The sequence below is a fragment of the Citrus sinensis genome, chromosome 2 (assembly GCF_022201045.2).
Source record: "Citrus sinensis cultivar Valencia sweet orange chromosome 2, DVS_A1.0, whole genome shotgun sequence".
NCBI classification, from domain to species: Eukaryota; Viridiplantae; Streptophyta; class Magnoliopsida; order Sapindales; family Rutaceae; genus Citrus; species Citrus sinensis.
The window spans coordinates 7,722,160-7,742,311 of NC_068557.1; the positions used below are offsets into that span (position 1 = coordinate 7,722,160).

At 32.7% G+C, this 20,152-nt stretch overlaps 3 protein-coding genes across 4 annotated transcripts; all 3 read right to left on the reverse strand.

The window, feature by feature from the left end:
* Positions 1 to 8,749: 8,749 nt before the first annotated feature.
* On the reverse strand, positions 8,750 to 10,945 carry LOC102620774 (uncharacterized). 2 transcript variants are annotated; one of them, XM_006468909.4, is made up of 3 exons: positions 10,636 to 10,945; positions 10,460 to 10,545; positions 8,750 to 9,504 (listed from the first exon to the last, which is right to left on the reverse strand). In XM_006468909.4, the coding sequence occupies exons 1-3, from the start codon at positions 10,783 to 10,785 to the stop codon at positions 8,928 to 8,930; spliced, it is 813 nt and encodes a 270-aa protein (XP_006468972.2). In that variant the 5' UTR covers positions 10,786 to 10,945; the 3' UTR covers positions 8,750 to 8,927. The 2 variants fall into 2 exon arrangements, with proteins under 2 accessions (XP_006468972.2, XP_006468973.2); XM_006468910.3 differs by having other exon boundaries at positions 10,460 to 10,534; positions 10,636 to 10,778.
* Positions 10,946 to 11,390: 445 nt separating this feature from the next.
* Positions 11,391 to 13,203, reverse strand: LOC102620508 (protein ROOT PRIMORDIUM DEFECTIVE 1). The gene has a single exon (XM_025095179.2). It carries the CDS (start codon positions 12,945 to 12,947, stop codon positions 11,748 to 11,750), a length of 1,200 nt encoding a protein of 399 aa, XP_024950947.2. The 5' UTR covers positions 12,948 to 13,203; the 3' UTR covers positions 11,391 to 11,747.
* Positions 13,204 to 13,355: 152 nt separating this feature from the next.
* LOC102620221 (uncharacterized) lies at positions 13,356 to 15,931 on the reverse strand. The gene is made up of 6 exons (XM_006468907.4): positions 15,521 to 15,931; positions 14,762 to 14,917; positions 14,523 to 14,655; positions 14,386 to 14,425; positions 13,805 to 13,950; positions 13,356 to 13,688 (listed from the first exon to the last, which is right to left on the reverse strand). Exons 1-5 carry the CDS (start codon positions 15,791 to 15,793, stop codon positions 13,863 to 13,865), a joined length of 690 nt encoding a protein of 229 aa, XP_006468970.2. The 5' UTR covers positions 15,794 to 15,931; the 3' UTR covers positions 13,356 to 13,688; positions 13,805 to 13,862.
* Positions 15,932 to 20,152: the final 4,221 nt, after the last annotated feature.

The window sequence follows — 20,152 nt, forward strand, 5'->3', positions numbered from 1 at the left end:
AATATGGTACGTGGCGCATGTGTGTTGATTACGAAGCCCTCAATATGAAAACAATTAAAGATAAATTTTCAATTTCGTTGATTGATGAATTATTAGATGAACTCAATGGTGCCTGATACTCCTCCAAATTGGACTTACGGTTTAGATACCACTAAATACGCTTGCACTTTAGTAACACTTATAATTCCACTATGAGTTTCTAGTAATCCCATTTGCGCTAATAAATGTACCATCAACATTTTAGAGTGTTATGAATGAGGCATTTCGCCCCTACCTTCGCAAGCTTATAATTGTGTTTTTTTAACGATATTTTGGTGAACAACAATGATTGGAAAAGCCATAGGAGTCACCTTTAGATAGCTCTTTCATTATTATAACACCAATAGTTTTTTGTCAAGCAGTCCAAAATGTATATTTGGACACCAACTAGAGTATTTAGGGCGCATAATTTCTCATGAAATGGTTACTATAGACCTGGAAAATGTTGCCGGTATGCAAGCTTGGCCTCAACTTACAAGTTTGAAGTCATTAAGAGGATTTTTGAGGTTAACAAGATCATATAAGAGGTTTTTCAGAGACTACGACAAGATAAGTAAGCCTTTTACTGACTTGCTAAAAAAAGACAATTTTGTGTGGACATCTGCAGCAACAGAATCATTTGAACAATTAAGGCGTGCTATTACAACAATACTAGTTTTAGCCGTGTCTAAGGTTTTTGTGGTGGAATGTGATGCATCTAGAAGCAATTTTGCGGTAGTACTGATGCAAGAATCAAATCATATTTCCTTTATCAGTAAGGCTTTTTCTGACAAAAATCTAGGCCTCTCGACTTATGAAATGGAATTGTTGGAAGTAGTGTTTGCAATTACCAAATGGAGACCTTACCTGGTGGGACAACATTTCAAGGTAAAGTCTGATCACTTTGGTTCGAAATATTTGCTTGAGCAAAGAATTACTACACCTCTACAACAAAAATGTGTAACCAAATTGCTAGAATATATTTTGAGATTATTTATTGAAGTAGCCAAGAAAATAAAATGGCAGATGATTTATCTCGAAAATTTAAAGATCAAGCTTTGGCATTAGCTATAACTTTCTAAGTCCCTGACTGGTTGGAACAATTGAAGCATGAATGTCAAGTTGATTAGCAAGCCATAGAGCTAATTAGACGTTTGCAAGCTGACCCAAAAGCAGTACCTAATTTCACTATAGATCAAAATTTAATCCTTTATAAAGGGCGATTGTGGGTTGGGCCGAACTCTCCCCTTAGATCTCAAATCTTATTTGAGGAACATAATGGTCCTTGTGGAGGTCATTAAGGAGTTCAAAAGACATTGTACAAAATCAGACGAAGTTTCTATTGGAAGGGTCTCCGCTAAGATGTCTACAAGTATGTTACTGAATGTGATACTTGTCAAAGAAACAAGAACGAAACAATGGTTATGCCTAGCCTACTTCAGCCATTACTTATACCAGAGTGTCCATGGACCGATATTTCCATGGATTTTATAAAAAGACTTCCCATTTCACATAGTAAGGACGTAATATTTGTAGTAGTTGATCGACTCAGCAAGTACTCTCACTTCATTCCACTAAAGCATCCTTACACTGCTTTAGAAGTAGCTCAAGTCTTTATAGACAATGTTTTCAAGCTGCATAGGCTCCAAGTGATTGTGATCCTATTTTCACTTGCAATTTTTTTGGCAGGGGCTTTTTAACATCGATGGCACCAAACTTCTTATGAGTTTTGCATACCACTCGCAAATAGATGGCTAAATTGAAGTGGTCAATCGTTGTTTGGAGCAGTGTTTAAGATGCATGACATGTGACAAGCCAAAGGAATGGGTTTGTTGGTTACCTATGGCTGAGTATTGGTTCAATACAAATTTTCATACTTCTATAAAGCTCACTGTTGTGAAAATTTTAATATACTCGCAAGCGCACGAATCTAGATATAGAATAATGGTAACGAGGTCGATCCCACATGAATTGTTATAAATTGAAAAGTCTAATTTAAATCTAAAATTAATATTAATTCTAACCTAGTTGACCAAATTGAGTTTCTAAGAAAATTAAACCAATTAAACTAAGAAAGCAATTAAAATAAAGGAGAATTCAATAAGACAAAAATTATCAAGGTTTCAGAATCCATCACTATTCAACTAATAATTATCTAATTATTAATTAATCCCCAATTTTAGAGTGACAACTCGAAATCAATTTATGTCATCTCATGGATATAACAATTAAGCCCAAATAAAATTAATCTTGTGTAGGTTCTTTTTCTGCTTAATAGTATGATATCTAAGTATCTCATGTAAACATATTGAATAACAAAGAGTCAAAATTTTCCTAAGTACTCTGTGTAAACAATTTAATGAAAGACATAGAATCAAAGATAATCATGTATAAACTTTATAGATCAAAGCATAGATTTAATCGAATATTAATCCTAACAATCAATAATGCATGACAGAATTGATGAAAAGATTTTAATAACATCTAATTAATCGTGTGAAATAAAAATCATAATCATCAAATAACATATATAGGGAATTAAATAAATAAAAAGATAATTATTTGATTGAATATAGTTTCATCCTTAACCTCAGTATAAGAAAATTAGCTAGACATACTTGAATTAAGAGCAACAAAACAAATAAAAATAGCCATGGAGAAGCCGAATTGTTGCTGTTCTTCCCTATCAAATCGCGTCTGCGTTTCTTTCTGGCGGCTTTTCTTTTCAAAAGCCGAAATTCAGCTTTTATATTATTGTTGACCACCGAATCCTTCAACAATTCTAAAGGAATCCTTTTCCAATTATAAAACAAATCCTCCAAATTATTCATGCCACCATAAGCCATTAATTCCAACTTTTAAAAGCCAAGTGCGAGCCCCTTCAAATTGCTTTCCATATATTGCAATGCCATACACGTGCACTCCAGTTGCCAATTGGAAAAATTATATCTTTTAATTATTCAACATTTCTCAATTGGATTAATTATTTTGATTTCTTCCACTCGATTCTATCAATTCTTGGCTGTATTTTTTGTCTTCCAATTTAATCTTTATTCCTTCTAAATTTAAACTTCTTCATACCCTTTTTATCCACAATCTCCAATTGATTCCCTATTCAACAAAATAGTTCAGTTAATTAAAAATAACAAATAAAAACAACTAGCAATTAAATAATTAAGGGTAAAATATGTATATAAATTATATTCATCACTCACACCATTTAAAGCAATGGAAGAGCTACACCTTCATATGTAATGTATAACCCAGGAGATTCAAATGTAAATTCACTAGATAATAGTTTGCAAGATCTTGACAAGATGACACTGTTATTCAGAGAAAATTTAATTCAATCCCAACATCGAATAAAGCAGATTGCTGATGCTAAACACACTGATCGAGAGTTCAAAGTTGATGATTTGGTCTTCCTCGGTTTGCAACCATTTCGTCAACCTTCTATTGATTTGAGGGACAATAGAAAGTTAGCTCCAAAATACAATGGACATTTTCCAGTTCAAGCCTGTCTCAGACAGGTGGCCTACAAATTACAGTTGCCAATAGGTTTAGCAATTCACCAAGTATTTCACGTTTTGTATCTAAAAAATAAGTTAGGTAGCCGGTCATCTTTGGTTCCACATCTTCCTCTAGTGGATGCTGATGGATGCTTTCGTAGCGAGCTTGTTACAGTATTGGACTGTCGCATGGTTAAAAAGAATAATAAGGTTGTCACTTAAGTCTTGGTTCGGTGATCAAATGTTAGTCTAGAAGATGCTATGTGGGAAACAATTTATGATCTTAGACAAAAGTATGCAGATTTTTTGCCTCGAGGATAATTCTAGTTTAAGCGGGATGGAGTGATATGACTGAATAAAGTGGCAAAATAAGGAGGAGTTGTTGGGATAAAATTCATTAGAGAAAGTGACATGATAAGGATGAGCTGTTGAGATAGGTTTGTTAGGGAAATAGTTTAGATTTTGTTTTGTGTAAGAGTGTGTAATTGTTGGAAAAATATGCTCTTTAAAAGCATATGTGTTTATTTAATTGTAATAAATAATTTTTTTGATTAATAAAATAAATGAGGTATTTTATTCAAATATCTTAATTGCATTAATATTTTTATTAAAGTCCATTTAATCATATTATATGTATTTATGTGATCACCATGTGGATTCACAGAAGACATAAATACAAGTTATCTTATGATTAAATAAATTTAGTTCGCAGTTGATAAATAAAGTTGGACACTTTATTTAGGTATAGACTGTAATAAATTCATTGAATGATTTGTCTTAATCATGTATGAATTTATTGATGTAATACGACTACATTGAACAAGATCACATATGAGATTTAATTAACTTTGTAATAACTGTCAGACTTATTAAATCTCATAGGCATTGATTTTACGGTAATCTTAATCTTGAGTTAATTATGATTTCATGATTGTAATTGTTATTCCATTTGAGTTACCAATGGGCACGATACATACTTGTGGTCAAGATTACCCGGTATCTTGGTGGGAGCAATTATGAGTATTTGAGTTATGGATTAACAATATAGAATTTGTACAACACATCTCTTGATGAGTTTTCAGCACTTGATCATAGAATTCTCTGGCCAGAGTGTGTCAACATATTTAGTATGTTAAAAATGATCATTAGAGAAAACCAGTAAGTATCAAGGAACAAGATGTAATTAAATTGATTGGACAGTTGAGATATCGATTTAATTAATGATGTGGTACAAAGGATTGTACAGTAAAAAAATCAATGTAGCTTGGGACGAATTATTATTCGAGCATACAATTATGGAGGTCAATTCCAATCTTTTAGTGGAGTAGATTTAGAATTAAATAATTAGGCTATTTTAATTACAGACCTAATTGTTATAGCCACTATTGTATGTTCCCAAATGATCCCCGGGTTAGCTCATTTAATTGACTGCACCACTACTGGATTAATAAGCAATATAACTAGTTATTTGGGTCAAAATCCTAAATATATCATTTAGTGGGATGCTCCATTTAATTAGCTTGTGTGTAAGGGGTCTTATGTTATTTTATAAGGTGGGTCCCTTATAGAAAAAGCAAGTAAAGTGAGTTTTGATTTTGATTATTTAGAGCCTAGAGTTTTTACTAAAGGGAGATATAAAAGGCTTATTTTCTTTAAAGAAAAAAGAGAGCAGCCACTTTATACAGATGAGAGAAAAATATTTTTCTCTCTATTGTTGAGAGAAAAATTTTCTCGTGCTAGTTGCTTTGGTAGTGATAAAGGCGCCCACACGTCAAGTGCAAATAAAATCTGAGTCATAAACTAGAAGATCGTTAGATTGTCAATTCGTGTTCTAACAAGTATGGTGATGACGGATCGTGATCTAACAGGAGTGGTGGTGACGGATCGTGATCTGGGAGCCTAAATCATTTCAGCAGAAAAAGCCAAATCGAATTTTTAAGGTACGATTTATAGATTACAAATTCCTATATATTCTATGAGAGCGGTCCTTAAAAGGTTTTATAAAAATTTTAAAAACTGTATTTTTCTCCAACAGTAATAAGGCTGGATCCATAGCAGCTTTTTATTATCTATATGTATCTGCTTGAAGCAGAGGGATGTGGAAATATTATCTCAATATTTCGATTTCAATAAAGAGGAATTTCCCCTGAAAGTGGGAAGCTAGTTTAGCTTTCTTGTGTTTTTCTTCCAATTCTTATCAAATTATAAATATAATTACCAGAAATCCCAATGTGGTGACCAAAGATGAGGCCGCCCAAGATATGGCAGCAACAATGCTTGTTATCGCGACGAATGGGGTAAGCTATCCAGGGTGCCCTTTGCCATTACCCATATCAACTCCAACAGCAGGCATATTCATTTTATGAATACGGTAACAGGAGAAGAACTTAACAAAGCAGAAAATCCTGGACTGACAAAAAATAAAGAGCTAGCTACAGGCTAATTAAAAGAAGAAGCTATAGTGTAGGAGAAATTCTGCAATACAGCGTTTCAACAAGCATAGCCAAGTCTCTTTCAATTGATTGATTTTCCTCGTTTTCTTCAGACAACCATAGGCAAGTCTTTATTTAATTATAATTATATACATAAAGTTTCCTTAATTGTTTTCTGTGCAAACGGACAAAGATTATTGCCTTTGCCTTTGTTGCTTTTCTTTTGTTCTAATCCGAAATTTTCCCCTGTTTTAATTTTTGTTTTTAATTTGAGTAGGATTTATCTTTTTTGTTTCCATATTAAAGTATTTCTCTCAATTATTTTAGTTTGATTCCAAATTAAATTATCAAAATCCATTTATTTTGCTATTGCTCCGCATGTGCTTTTCTTACAAATTGGCCCATAAATTTAATTCTAATTCCGCCTTAACTAATAACAACAAAATAAATAATCTTCTCTGTAAATTCGATTCCTTTAAGGATGTTTGCTCTCTAATTTTTGATTTATTACCCTAATCAACCAAATAATTTAATTAACTAAACTAACAAATATAAGATTAGTTTCTCAAAAAAAAGAAAAAGAAAAAGAAATATAAAATTAGAGGCAAAATATGTGTAAAAGTCCATTTAGTCCCTATATTTTTAAAAATATCTCAAAACATCCTTCCGTTAAAGTATTGATACCCTTACCGTTACTTTTTATTTATTTTGACTTATTTTTACAATATTACCCTTTAATAATAATTTTTTTATATGGACATTAATAAAAATAAAATAATTAAATTACCAATTTAACCCTAAAAAAATAAAAATAAAAATTTACATTAATTTTAAATTGTCAAAAATTGTATGCAAACTACCAAGTGTGCAAACGGTGCTTGCAAAAAAATTAATATAATTTTTTTATTTTTAGGGTTAAATTAGTAATTTAATTATTTTCTTTTTATTAATGTCCAAAAAAATTATTATAGAAGGGTAATATTGTAAAAGTAAATTAAAAGAAATGAAAAGTAACGGTATGAGTATCAATACTTTAACGGCATGGATGTTTTAAGATATTTTAAAAAATACAAGGACTAAATGAACACTAATCTTAAAATACAGGGACTAAATGAGCTTTTACTCGGCAAAATATATCAATAAATTATGACCATCATCTAAGAAGATAATTATAAGCTAGTCTCAAGAAAAATGGAAACATGCATTTCGTTGCAAGAAGCATAGTTCAATTAAAATTGTTTTTAATTCAAAAATAGTTAAAATTATTTCATCATAATCTCACAGCAGAAAATGCTATATGCAGTGAGATTATGTGAATCCAATTTATGAATTACATGACTCATGAAAAAAATGATTACACTTTATGAGTTACATGACTTATGAGAATCCAATTTTATATAATAAGGTAGCGTTTACTTTTTGGATTGGAGTGGAATCCTGAGGAGTGGGAATCCTAGGATTGAGAGTGTGGAGTGGGAGTGAGAGTAGGTTGTTTACTTACACTAAAATGGAAGCATGGAATGGAGATCAGAATTCAATTTATGTGTTTACTTTGTTTTGGATTGGGAGTAAATAGTTTCAAATTACAATTTTATCCTTATTTAGAGAATTATAGTTTTTAATTACAAAGTTAATAAAAAATATATTTAATGAATAAACATTTATTTTATTATATTTGTAAATTTATAATAATTATTAATATTCTTAATTATGAACATCACAATTTTTTATTAATTTTAATTTTAATTATATAAATTAAAAATTATTGATAAGGGCAATATAAATGAACTATTTTTACTATTAACATAGTATGAAATTAATATTTTCTTAGAATAAACTATTTATTAGTATTAATTATTAATATTAAATAAATATAATACTAATATTTTAAAATAAATATAATAATATTATATTTTCAAATAAAGATGGTATATATTAATATTATTAATTCTTTATTAATATAATATTATTATTTTTAAGTAATTTAGACTTAGAATCAAACCAAATTATTATTTAGTTAAATATAATAATATTATTTAAATAAATATAATATTTATTAAATATAATTATAGTAAATTTAATAAAAAGAGGGTAAATATAAAATGAAACATTATTTTATTTTATTTAATATAATTATATTAAATTTATTATTATATAAAATAATAATATAATATTATTTAGTACAAAATTAATATTTTCTTAGAATAAACTATTTATTATTATTAATTATTAATATTAAATAAATATAGTACTATTATTTTTAAAATAAATATAATAATATTATTCAAATAAATATAATATTATTTATTTTATTAAATATTAAATTAAGTTAAATTAAATTAAATTAAAAAGGGTAGAAAAGGGAGAGGTGGGAGTGGGAATTCAAATAAATATAATATTATTTATTTTATTAAATATTAAATTAAATTAAATTAAAAAAGGTAGAAAATGGAGAGGTGGGAGTGGACTCTCCCCATGGTAGTCCCACTCTCACTCCCCACTCCCCACTCCAAAAATAAGTAGGGCCCACGGAGTGAGATTCCTAATCCGAAGCTAATTTATTGAAGTAAATACTAGAATGGGAGGAATCCACACTCCTCACTCCCACTCCAGAAAGTAAACACAACATAAGTCACTTTCTTCCAAATCACTAATGGCGTAATGGTACATGGCTTTGATGGCTTTGAGATAGAGCCTTTAACAAGCAATTCATGGCTTTACGGCACAACAGTAGTCAAAATGTCAAAATAAATAACCCAAAAGCGCTTACTTTATAACCACCGTATGCGGTAACAAAATTATATGTGTAAATTAATCCATTCACCTGTCTGATATGATCAAACCTGATCTGTTACAAACTCAACATTTAGAAGTGAAAGTGAAGAAGAATCACCATTACAACACTATAATAATGTTTATATTTTATGGCTCTGACGACAAACAAAGATTAGCATCGATTACATTACAATCAGCGGGCTGCATTGTTCCATAACAAAGACTCCTCCATAGCTCTTATGACTGACACAAGCTCCATCGCAAACACTTCGTCGCTTACGGCTGCATTGGCAATGTTATTATCAGAAGCACGACTTTCTCTCTTGTTCTCACCGAGTGAAAACCTACACACAGGGCACTGAGCATTGCTTTTCACCCATGGCACGATGCAATCCTCGTGGAACATATGGTTGCATGGAGTGAGCATCACTTTCTCTTTAGGCTCGAAATCTTCTAGGCAAACAGCACACCTCATAGCATCTTCTTCTTTCTGCTTTTGCATCTCCTTGTAAACATTTGTTGCTTGGTCTCTGTAATACAAACTCAATCGCTTTGCCAAATTCATCGGAGCGGGATTGTATACTTCTTTCTTTAGCTTGCTTAAAACTGCATTTTGCTCGTCTTCTTGAGCAGGAAGTATATTTGGCCGATTCACAAGGAACCTTGGAGGCGATCCCTGAATGATTTGCCTGGGACGGGGGCGGACTTCCCTAGCCATGAGATTGCCAAGGATTGGTATTCGCACTGAAGACTGAGATTGACCTAGAACACTATAAAAAAAAAAGAAAAAAAATAAAATCCGAAAATCCCATGATTAGATTTTTTTTTTGAAATACTGATATTTACAATTAGATAACAATTAGGAATCTCCTTTATGATTCTAGTATGGCACATACCAAACAACGACCCTCACTTAATAATAAAAAAAAAATTATTTTACCCCAAAGCGGGGAGTCAAATAAACCCTTTTAAAAAGAGAACTCAAACTCATGCTCCCAAAATTATTGGGCGCATGAGTTGCCAATGACCTATGAGTCCATTGGCTATCCCAAGATTAAAATCGAAAGGAAAGAACTTCTAAAATTTATCCTATCTCATTTAAATACATAATTTACTACTCCATCACAGAATTAATGAGAAGGCTGAGAAACCATTTAAAGGAGGGGAAAAAAACCGTAAATCTGACGATTGACCGTTTTGACCCAAACAAAAGTACAATTATAACCTTGATTGGAATTAATATGTGATTAAAAAAAAGACCCATATAAGCATAGTGTAAGAATTAATCACACATATTAGAAATTTTATGCAAAGCTAAATCTTTATTGAATTCATAAATGAGTAATGATACAGCCACAAACTCTTGTACAAACTTATTTTGTACAAACTGACGTGGCATTAATTCATTGGTTGAATGAAAATATAAATTAATAAAAACAAATCATGTGGGCTAAGTGATATTTAATTCAACCAATCTTATCATGCCACATCAGTTTGTACAAGAGTTTGTGACTGTATCATTATTCTTCATAAATTGATCATTTGATCTGTTTTCTTTTTTATAGTCATTTCCGTAGAACTGGTAGATTATTATTATCCGTGAGTTGAATATGAAAAGAATGCAAAGTTGCAACTCAAACCAAAAGTTCTGATGGACCATGGAACAATCGTCATCTAAAGATTGTTTCTAGGAACCATTTTAACAGAATAAGTAAACATGCTTACCCAGCTAAACTGAATGGTACTGGTACAGCCGATACCGCCATCCCTCCCTCTTCAAATGACTGCCTTGGCGCACCTCTGTTGGCATCCTAACAAACCGACGAGAATCAACATATCAAGGGAATAAAGTCACAAACACCTACTTTTGATCCACATTATGCAGGCAAAAGCATACTTACTGGACTAGCACGGAAGGACGCAGATCCAAATCGATGAAATGGGGCTTGCCTGCTGTTCCAGTCGCTACTATTAGGAGAATCGGCACCATAATCATGTCCAACCTGCTGATATCTTCTTGTTGGAGTGAAATTGTTGCTGCCACCACTCATGGTCTCTATATCTGGTTGATATCCAGAAATTCCAAGGTTTTTCAATTAATATTGGTAGCTTTAGATAGGGGCGTTATGTAGCTTTCCTTTTTTTTATTCCCCTGTCCACTAGAATGACGTGCACCTATTGAACTTATTCCATGAGTTGCTTATTGTCTCCTTGTGTACTTTTCTTGTTTTCTGTTCTAATATAAAGTCGATTCTTTCCCCATTCATAGAGTCTGATCTGTGGAATCAAATTAAAAGGGGAGAAATGAAGCAACGGTCATCAAGAAAGGAATCGAATTCTAACAATCTGGGTGCATATTTGTCTGGAGTTTTGTGAATGTGCATCCAGCGTGCAAATGACCACACAAGATGTGGTTCTGTTGTTCAGTGTCAAAAAGTCAGAACGTAAATAGCACTTCAGTACTTTTCTGACCCCATAATTAAAAAGAACGGGGAATACTTTAGTCTCTAGCATATGCTCTCATGAGATAGAATTCTTTTTCTCTGGAAAAAGGAAGAAAAAAGAAGACGATGTAATCTCTCTCCCCATTGCCCCACAGTTTAGCATGAAAAGCTGACCAATATAGGTAATAATAATTAAAAAAATTAAAAAAGAGTAATCAATGAACATAATTCTCTTACTGACAAAAATTCTAATCCAGAATACAAATTTTCAAACCAATCCCCGTAGGAAAATAAAATTTAAGCTGAATACCAAATATATTCAATAAGTTGGAGGCAGATTAGGACATTATTCAAGAAATTGAGAAGTTCTGTGATAGTGCGTGTGGGGGCTAGATTTAAGAATTCTGCGATCACCTCTCTGAATCTGTTGAATGCAATCACCCAGATGATATTCACCCCATGCAGCTCTTCACCGTTGACGGGAGTTTACCATGTGAACCTACAGGACGGTGGCAGACAAGTAAACCAAACCAGATGTTTGTATGCCCAGGGAATGAAAAATGGTTACTTCATTCATTGTTCTCATCTTCGGACTCAGAGTCCCCTCGCGTACCAACTTCTCCGGACTTTGAACCACCAGTAACCGAACCATGACGACCCAAAAAAACGAGATCAAGAAGCTTTCTTCTAACATCATACACCGGATTTGGCTCAATCAATTGCCCCCTCTCATATGCTTCCCTCAAAAAGACAGTATGTCTCTTCCCCTTGGTAGACAAATAAAAAATCCCCGGGTGATCCAAGAACAAATCCCTTATATTAAAATCAATACCAAACCATTTCCTAAAATGACTAATCTTCTCTACTTCCACCATCTTCTCAACCGTCAAACTCAGAAATTCATGCACAATAGCAACAGCCCGCTTCTCCAATCTCTTCATCCCAGCCTTAGTCTTCTTACTCTCTCCCATCTCCTCATACGGCCCCACATAAGGCAACCTCTGCCATTCCTTCACTCTACCCTTAAAACCTTTACCCAACCTCATCCCGGACGGAAACCCTTGTTTAAAACCATAACGTAATTCCATCCTTTCAACTTTGCAATCCTCTTTACAACACTCAGTAACCCTCCAATTATCAACTGCAGCCGTAAAATCCCTCTTAGACATCCCATCAAACAGTTTCAAGACGTGAATATTCGGCTCATTGCCAGCACAACGCCTAAATATTTTCGGATTTCGGGCAATCACGGAGTCCTCAAAATCATCGGGAAGCCCAAGCTCCCTCCAAACCTTAAATACTGCACGAAGCGGCAAAGACTTGGACGTGGACATTGACAAAAGCCTAACCAACCGCTCAACGACGAGCGACAAGCAGGCATTGATAGCTTCCGCCTCTTGGCGGGAAATTTCAACGGCGGTTTCAGTTAGTTTACAGAAGGGCTGGGACTTAACGGGGTCATAGAAAATGTGGAAAATGTGAGGGTACTTGCGTAAAAACGCGGTGGCGCCGCGGTTGAGGTGGAGCTTCTGGGAGAGTCGTGAGAGGAATTCGAGGGAAACTGATGGTGGGCTGTTGCGGTTAGCGAGAATGAGGTCTTGAACGGAGATGACTTTGATGTAGTTCTTGTACTTGTCCATCAGCTTTTCGAATGTGGGGTCTCGGAATCTCGATGCTACGTACTGCGCTGAGGTTGTTTTTGATCGAATGAATGTTGATGTTGTTGGATGTTTTAAGATTGATTCGAGGATTCTGGCTTTACTTCTCATTCTGGCTATCTGCTGCGGGAATCAGCTCTCTCTTCATTTTCGTCTCTGCGTGCATTTAAGAGAAACATTGAGAATCATTTTCGATTTCAGGAAGCTATGTTAGGGGGATCAATAATTCCTTATCATTTTCATTTTTCTTATTTAAGCGGAATCATACACTTCTTATGTTGTCAAACATTTGACAACGGCTAATTTTTGGGCGAAGATTTGCATGTCAAGGCAACAAGGGCAGCTAGCCGTTTTGATAAAAGGAAAATACAAAATTCCATTTGAAATTCCTATAAAAACAAAATCAAGCTATTTCCATGTTGAAACCTAACAGAAAGGACATCAAATTATGTATATTGCTGACTTGATGGAGGCTAAAATCATTTCCAACAGCCACCTCGCTTTGATATTGAAAAGACAGAAAACAGAAGGTACCAACATTTGATATTCGAAATTTGTTGACTACGCATAATAAAATTTATGGAAAATGTTCAAAACAATCACCAGAAGTCATTGTTTCACTGGTGCTCCTTGGTGAAGTAAACAACAGATCAGCAATTGCTTCTTCAGTTGTAGGCCTCATGGTAAATAACCTTGGACAACCAGAAGCTAAATCTTCTTTAGACATATCAGTAGGACAAGTAAGTTACTAGCCAGGTCACGTCAATAGAAAGTAAGAAAAAGGGGAAAAAATGATCAATCATGCCTCGATCTCCAATTGTCTCTTGCTTGATGTCACTGCCTGCTTCGGGTCTGTAAATCATTTCGCAAAAGAAAAGAAAAAGGGAAAAAATAAGTTTTAACAGAAAAAGAAAAGAAAAAACAATAGAGCATGCTACTAATGAATAAAATTCATATAAGAAAGATACCTCATGGTCAAACTCCAAATGTTGGCATCACATCAATGACAAAAGCCTCACAGATGAACTACTTGCTCATAGTTGATGATAAATAAAAATTCCAAAATATTGATCCCATTGACATGAAAGCTACACGAGCTTGAAGAGGGATCACCCTGTTAACATGCATAGTTACTGTATAAGCAAATTATACACTATCAACCAGAGTGGCAAGTAATCAGTATGAGAAATTTGCATAAATAGCCAAGAAGGCATTCATTGTTTTTGAAGTTAAAATTAGTAAACTCAGATCACTTTCGAAGTTACATATATCTCTATGAAAGTTTATAGGAGTTGTGAATACAAAACATATGTCAGATACGGCAGCTTTATACCATGAGATACAAAATGAGAAACTATAGAAGTTGGTGGGTCATGATCTGACATGAGTTTTTTTTCCCTTGATTTCCATAAGACTACTTTAGAGAGCAGCAAAAGATGGTTCTTTTGTCTACCAAAGTATAATGTTTCCACCTGGAGGCATTGGTTTAGTTCCTTGTTACCAAAGTACCAAAAGCAAACAAAAATTAACAAAAGAAGAAAAAATGTACCAGAAATTCAATATGCTGACTGGGATCCAGAACCTAAATCCTGCAAGGAAATCAAAGTTAATATGTAGAACCCAAAATTTGAGCCATGTATCAATCCAAAAAAAAAAAAAAAAAAACTGCCTCCAAGAGGTTGTTACCATAAAGTAATGTAGGAAGAGCATCTTTCTGGTACTTATTTGGAAGCTCGGAAACTGTTCCTTGCCATAAATTGTTCCAGGCAAAACAAACAGCAATCACACACGGACCCAATACAATTTGATTTAGTAAAACCTGCAAAGACCAGACGTTACAAGGCATTTATGGGAATAACTGGTCTTCTAAAATACCTAATTGATTGTGGCAACGAAATGCCATATAAAACCGAAAGACATTAAACCTTCATCATCAAATTCCCTGCTGTTTGCTTTGGCATACAATGATCAAGATACTGATACCAAACATAAGAACCAGGGCCATATAAAAGAAACCCATAAGAAGTCATCCGCACAGCGCGAAGCCAGTCATGATCCAGAAGGGCGGTCCAGAAGACATCCTAAGAATTGTTGAAGAGTTTGGTCAAAATCAAAGTCAAACTGCTTCAAAAACTACTTACAAACAAATCTTAGGAGTAACCATCAAGATATCTGCAACAGAAAATACAGGAGAAGATACGCTACAAATATGGACTGTTTTACAAGTTATACAGCAACACGTTACATCATTATACGTTAATTTTTATAAGGAAATTGCATAAAATTATGCTCATTATGTCATAGTATAAACATTTCTGAATGACCTATCTTCTCAGTACAATAAATTGACACGGTGCAGATTACCATTTTCTGGACTACACTAGATTGACCAATTTAGTTTCAGTCTCAAGAACAAGCAGATTTGCGAACAGAATAGTAATTGTTGCAGATGATATCAACTTTCTAGACAGAATTTATTTACATAATTCAAGGCATTACCATTCATGAGAACTAACTTAAAAAGAGCCTATCTAACTCAAAACCGTTTTGTGCAGAATCATTTATCAAGTAATTTTCCAAACAGAAGTCTAAGAGCATTTTCCAACCAAGAATAAAAATTCATTTACATCAGCCGTGCATCAAAGTAACTATTCTTAATTATCTGAAACAAATGTAAGACCGACCTCATCGGATTGCTCGGAGCGGGAGAGCGAGTGTTGTTGTTCGGAAGCCTTTTGTTTTCGCCACCGCTGGATGAGCTGAGCGATCGTGTCGCCGGTAAAAGCGAGTGAACCCGCGGTCGCCGCTTGCTTCAAGGGGAACCGGTAACCAGTTCCTCCAGTGGCCTCCGCGGAATCGGAGGGTTTCGATTTCCTACTTTGAGATTTAAACGGTTTCGGTTTTCCGTGTGAAAAGTTCCAACCAAGGAACCCGCCGCCACCTAATGCTTCCATCATCAACTCGAACTTGTAATCGGGGTGGTCTCTCCTTCTTCTTACAGCGCGGCGCGCCTCCGAAGTTTCAGCGTAAAGAAACGCTGCGTTTTGCCTAATCTGTTTTGACAACCGGAACGGTACGCAACACACAGCGGGGAAATTAAAAAAAATGTTTTTGAAACTAATAATGCATTATCCAAGTGTTTTAAATTTAAAAAATAAATAAATAAATAAATAAATAACGGTCTACGGGTTTTAAATTAGAAAAATTAATAAACATTATATTAATATTTTTTTGTCACTAAAATATATAAGTAATTTTAAATCCTAAATGTATTTGAATAATTTTGTTGTATATCATTTTTTAATTCTTTATTATAAATTTATTAATATTTGTAATCTGAAAACTATTGTACTACTGTAACCTAAAAATAATAACTCATCAATTTACTACCAATGTTTAAAAAAAAAAAATTAAAAATCAACCTCTACTTATGTTATGCAAACCAAGCTCAAGGAAATCAACTGCTACTACTAATGCACGTGGAACACAAACTCTTTCTTATTGAAGTGGTCTATGAGGCTCTCAAAATTATCCATTATTCATGTATCGAAACCCTCCATTATTCTTGCACGTACGGTTCGGACCGATCGGGTATTTTTGCCACCTCTATGTCATACAGACTCACAAATCTATTTTATGTACAAAGATTTTTTTTTCTTTTTAACAAATTTTTGAGTATATGTGACTATTCGACATATAAATTTATCATGTAGTGTAATAAAATCTAAATTTTTTTGTTTTTTAACTAATCCCTAACTTTATTAAAGTCAGGAATCCCTGATTGGAAAACTACTATATATATATATATATATATATATATATATTTCACATTTATTTTTCTCGAATTAATATCCAAAACTTGATGATAACTTTTTTTTTTTCAGTCACAGACCATTAAGGAGAGAGTTTGACTAAAGCACTACGAATAAACAATGTCATCAAGAGCACTATAAAGACATCTATACTTTATTTGGATAAAAAGAAACAATCATCCATGAGATTGCAATTATAAAGTTTGAAGTCAAATTAAAAAAGACAGAGAAAAGAAAAATGATTCAGAGAAAGTCTCATATTGCAATTCGTGACGTTGCTCGATCCATATAGTGGTTTTGAGTCATCTGTTCATTAGAACTCATACTTTCTTCTCATAATTAATCAGGTGGAGTAAACAATATCACTCATAAAAGATCATGGGATAAATATGGATCATGTCTTAATCTAATTAATTGAGATTAATCCTAATAAATTCTTGATTTTAAATAGTTAAATTTCTTAGAGTGCTAATGCTTACCCCGAGTCAAACTCCGACCATTACCAAACGCACCATTTTAATTAAGTAAAAATACAACACAACAAGGTTTAGTTTAGATCTTACAAAATTAAATAAAAACAAGAAAACAAAAACCTATTTCCCTTATCTTAGCACAATTCAAGCGCAAAGACCGTGAGCAACCAAAGCCAAGCCACGCACCCCCACTATACCGCCACGAGCAGCCATAGCCAAGCCACAACGATTTAAGAGTCTGGTCCTAGCTATTCTGGCCACTGCTGCTACTGTAAGTTGAAGTTTAGATTCGAAATATTTTCTAGAATTTTATGATTGGATTTATTATAGACTAATTGGGATTACAAAAGCATTTACTAATGATTCTGTAATTTATGCAGACTTGATTGGGTTTGTAACTCAGCTTTTGGATACAAATGATTTTGCAATTTCAACCTACCGCACATTTAATGATTTTCGGGATTTTGCATATATTATTTTAGGATAATTAATTAATAATATTTTGTATACGTTACTTTGTAGTAGTTATATTGAATACGAATGAATTTTTCTTTAAAAAACAAATTTATTATAGTAATGGACAATCTGGAACAAATGGATGAAGTTAAAGAACTACATGAGTCGGAGGAATTATAATAGGCTAATTTTGAGTAAAATATTGACGAGTTAGAGGAGACCAAATTTGATAATGATGAAAATGTGAAAGAAAAAAAAGTTGCTGAGCCTAAAGATGGGATATGTTTTAATAATCTTGATGAAAGGTTTGAATACTACAAAGCCTATAGTCAATAAAGGAGATTTTCAGTGATGCAGAGATCTTGTAAAAAGAAGAAAGATGAGGGTATAAAATATGTGATATTTACTTGTGGGTGAAACATTAAGTCAAAAAGCTAATGCAGTAGTGTTTTGCGGCTTCAACCTAACTAAAAAATTGGATACAATTCTAAAATCGGAGGACATCTTAATGTTCTTAACGAAAAATAGGCAATTAGAATTCTGCTCCTTGAACACAACCATATCGTGAGTCCAAGCAAGAGTATGTATTATTGATGCAACTGCACCATTAGTCCTTATATAAAAAAGCAGCTTGAAATTAAGGAAGAAGTATGAATTAAAATGGCTTAAAATTCTTGAAATAAATGAAGAAATAGGAATTAAATTGCTTTAAAATTTCAAAATATATTGTTGTTAAGGCTGATAACTTTAAAATTTCTCATTCTTAGAAAGAGATGCTAGAAATTATGTGCTTGACACTAAAAAATGTACATTTAATAAGGAAATAATTATCAGTTTTTCACTTATTGTGTCAATAAACGCGCTCATTATTCTTATATTATCTTAACACTCCCCAAAAATATTTTTTTATGTTAAATTAATTTGTAATATTTTAATTTAATTTTAATTTTATGTTGTACATATATTTTAAGAATAAATAAGAGTTGGAACTGGAAGCGAGAATAAAGAAAATTACTAGAGTAATTTGGAATGCATTATTTAGGGGTGGGCAAATCGGATTTTGGTTCGGGTTGTTTGGGTTTCGGTTTAGAGAATTCAACCCAACCGGGTTCAAATTATAAATCCGAACCGAACCAAACCGAATTTAATTTAATTTGGTTCGGTTCGGATTATAAATTTGGGTTTACTTAAATTACAAACCCTAATTTTACATTTCTCATAATCTCAACAAATTAACTAAATTATATAAACAAATTTATATTTAACAATTAACAAAATAATTAATAACACTTGACAAAATAAAATTAAGAAATTAACTGAGAATAAAAAAATAAATTACTAAAAATTAATTAATGGGAAATCAGAAAAAGAAGAATAAATATTTGGTAGTGGAGGAGGAAAAAAAGAATAAGAAGATTTTTTGCAGCAGCGAAGGAAAGAAGAAGAAGAAGAAAAAGAGAAAAAGAGAAAAAGAACCAAAGAAGAAGAAGAAGAAAAGAAGATGATATTTAGTAGTGATGGAAGAAAATGAGGAAAAGAAAAGAAGAAGAAGAAGAAGAAGAGGAGAATGAGAAGTGTGTGTAAGTTGTGATAGTTAGGGTTACAAAAGTGTTTTTAATTTTTTTTTATTTGTTAGTTAAACCGACCGAGTTGGCTATTCGGTTCGGTTGAACTCGAATCGAAATACAATCCCATCGGGTTTGCATTTTGAACCAAAACAGGTTATAAGGTACAACCCGAACCGAACCGAACCAAACCCAAAATAAATTTCGGGTTCGGTTCGGTTCGGGTTAACCCGATCCAAATGCCCACCCCTAGCATTATTAAGGAAATGTAATTAATAAAAAACATATTTTAAAAAAGAAAAAGAAAAGAAAAGGTGAAAGATGCTTCTGATGGTCAAGTGCCCATTTTGCCACCTAACCATCGCACTTCTCAACGTACATATATATTATAAAAATAAAATAAAATAAAATAAATAAAAAAGAGGATGCATTATAGGCAAGGAGATGCAGGCATAAAGGGAGCGGAGGAGAGAACAGAGTAAAGTTGAGGAACTCCTTCTTTCTTTCTTTCCTTGTTTTTTGATATAATCAATATCCTTATAATTTATTTTAGAAGTATGTTAAATAAAATAAGTGTTTTGTTTCTTAATATGAGTGGCTAATTTTCTAAACTGAGGTGAATGTTGAAGCTTAAGTATTCAAATTATTAAATTAATTATTCTCTCAAGTGAGTTTTAATGTTTTATTTGTTGTATTTTTCTTCCTTACCAATTTCTTTTATGTCATGTTAATTTATAGATCTAGATAACTTCAGATTTATATAATATTTTGACATAATATCAATACTTCAATATAGTTGTGGCACATTAGGAACTTGGTCCCATATTTATCACACCTTAAGTTAGTTAAGAATTAAATGACATAATAATTAATTGGTAAAATAAATACAAAATACAAATATGAGAGAGTTGTTATAACTGTAATTTGAAATTCAAGAGGAGATCCCGTAAATTTAGCATATTTTTAAATTGATTCCTAACAATTTCTTTTCCCGCAATTAATTTTCTTTA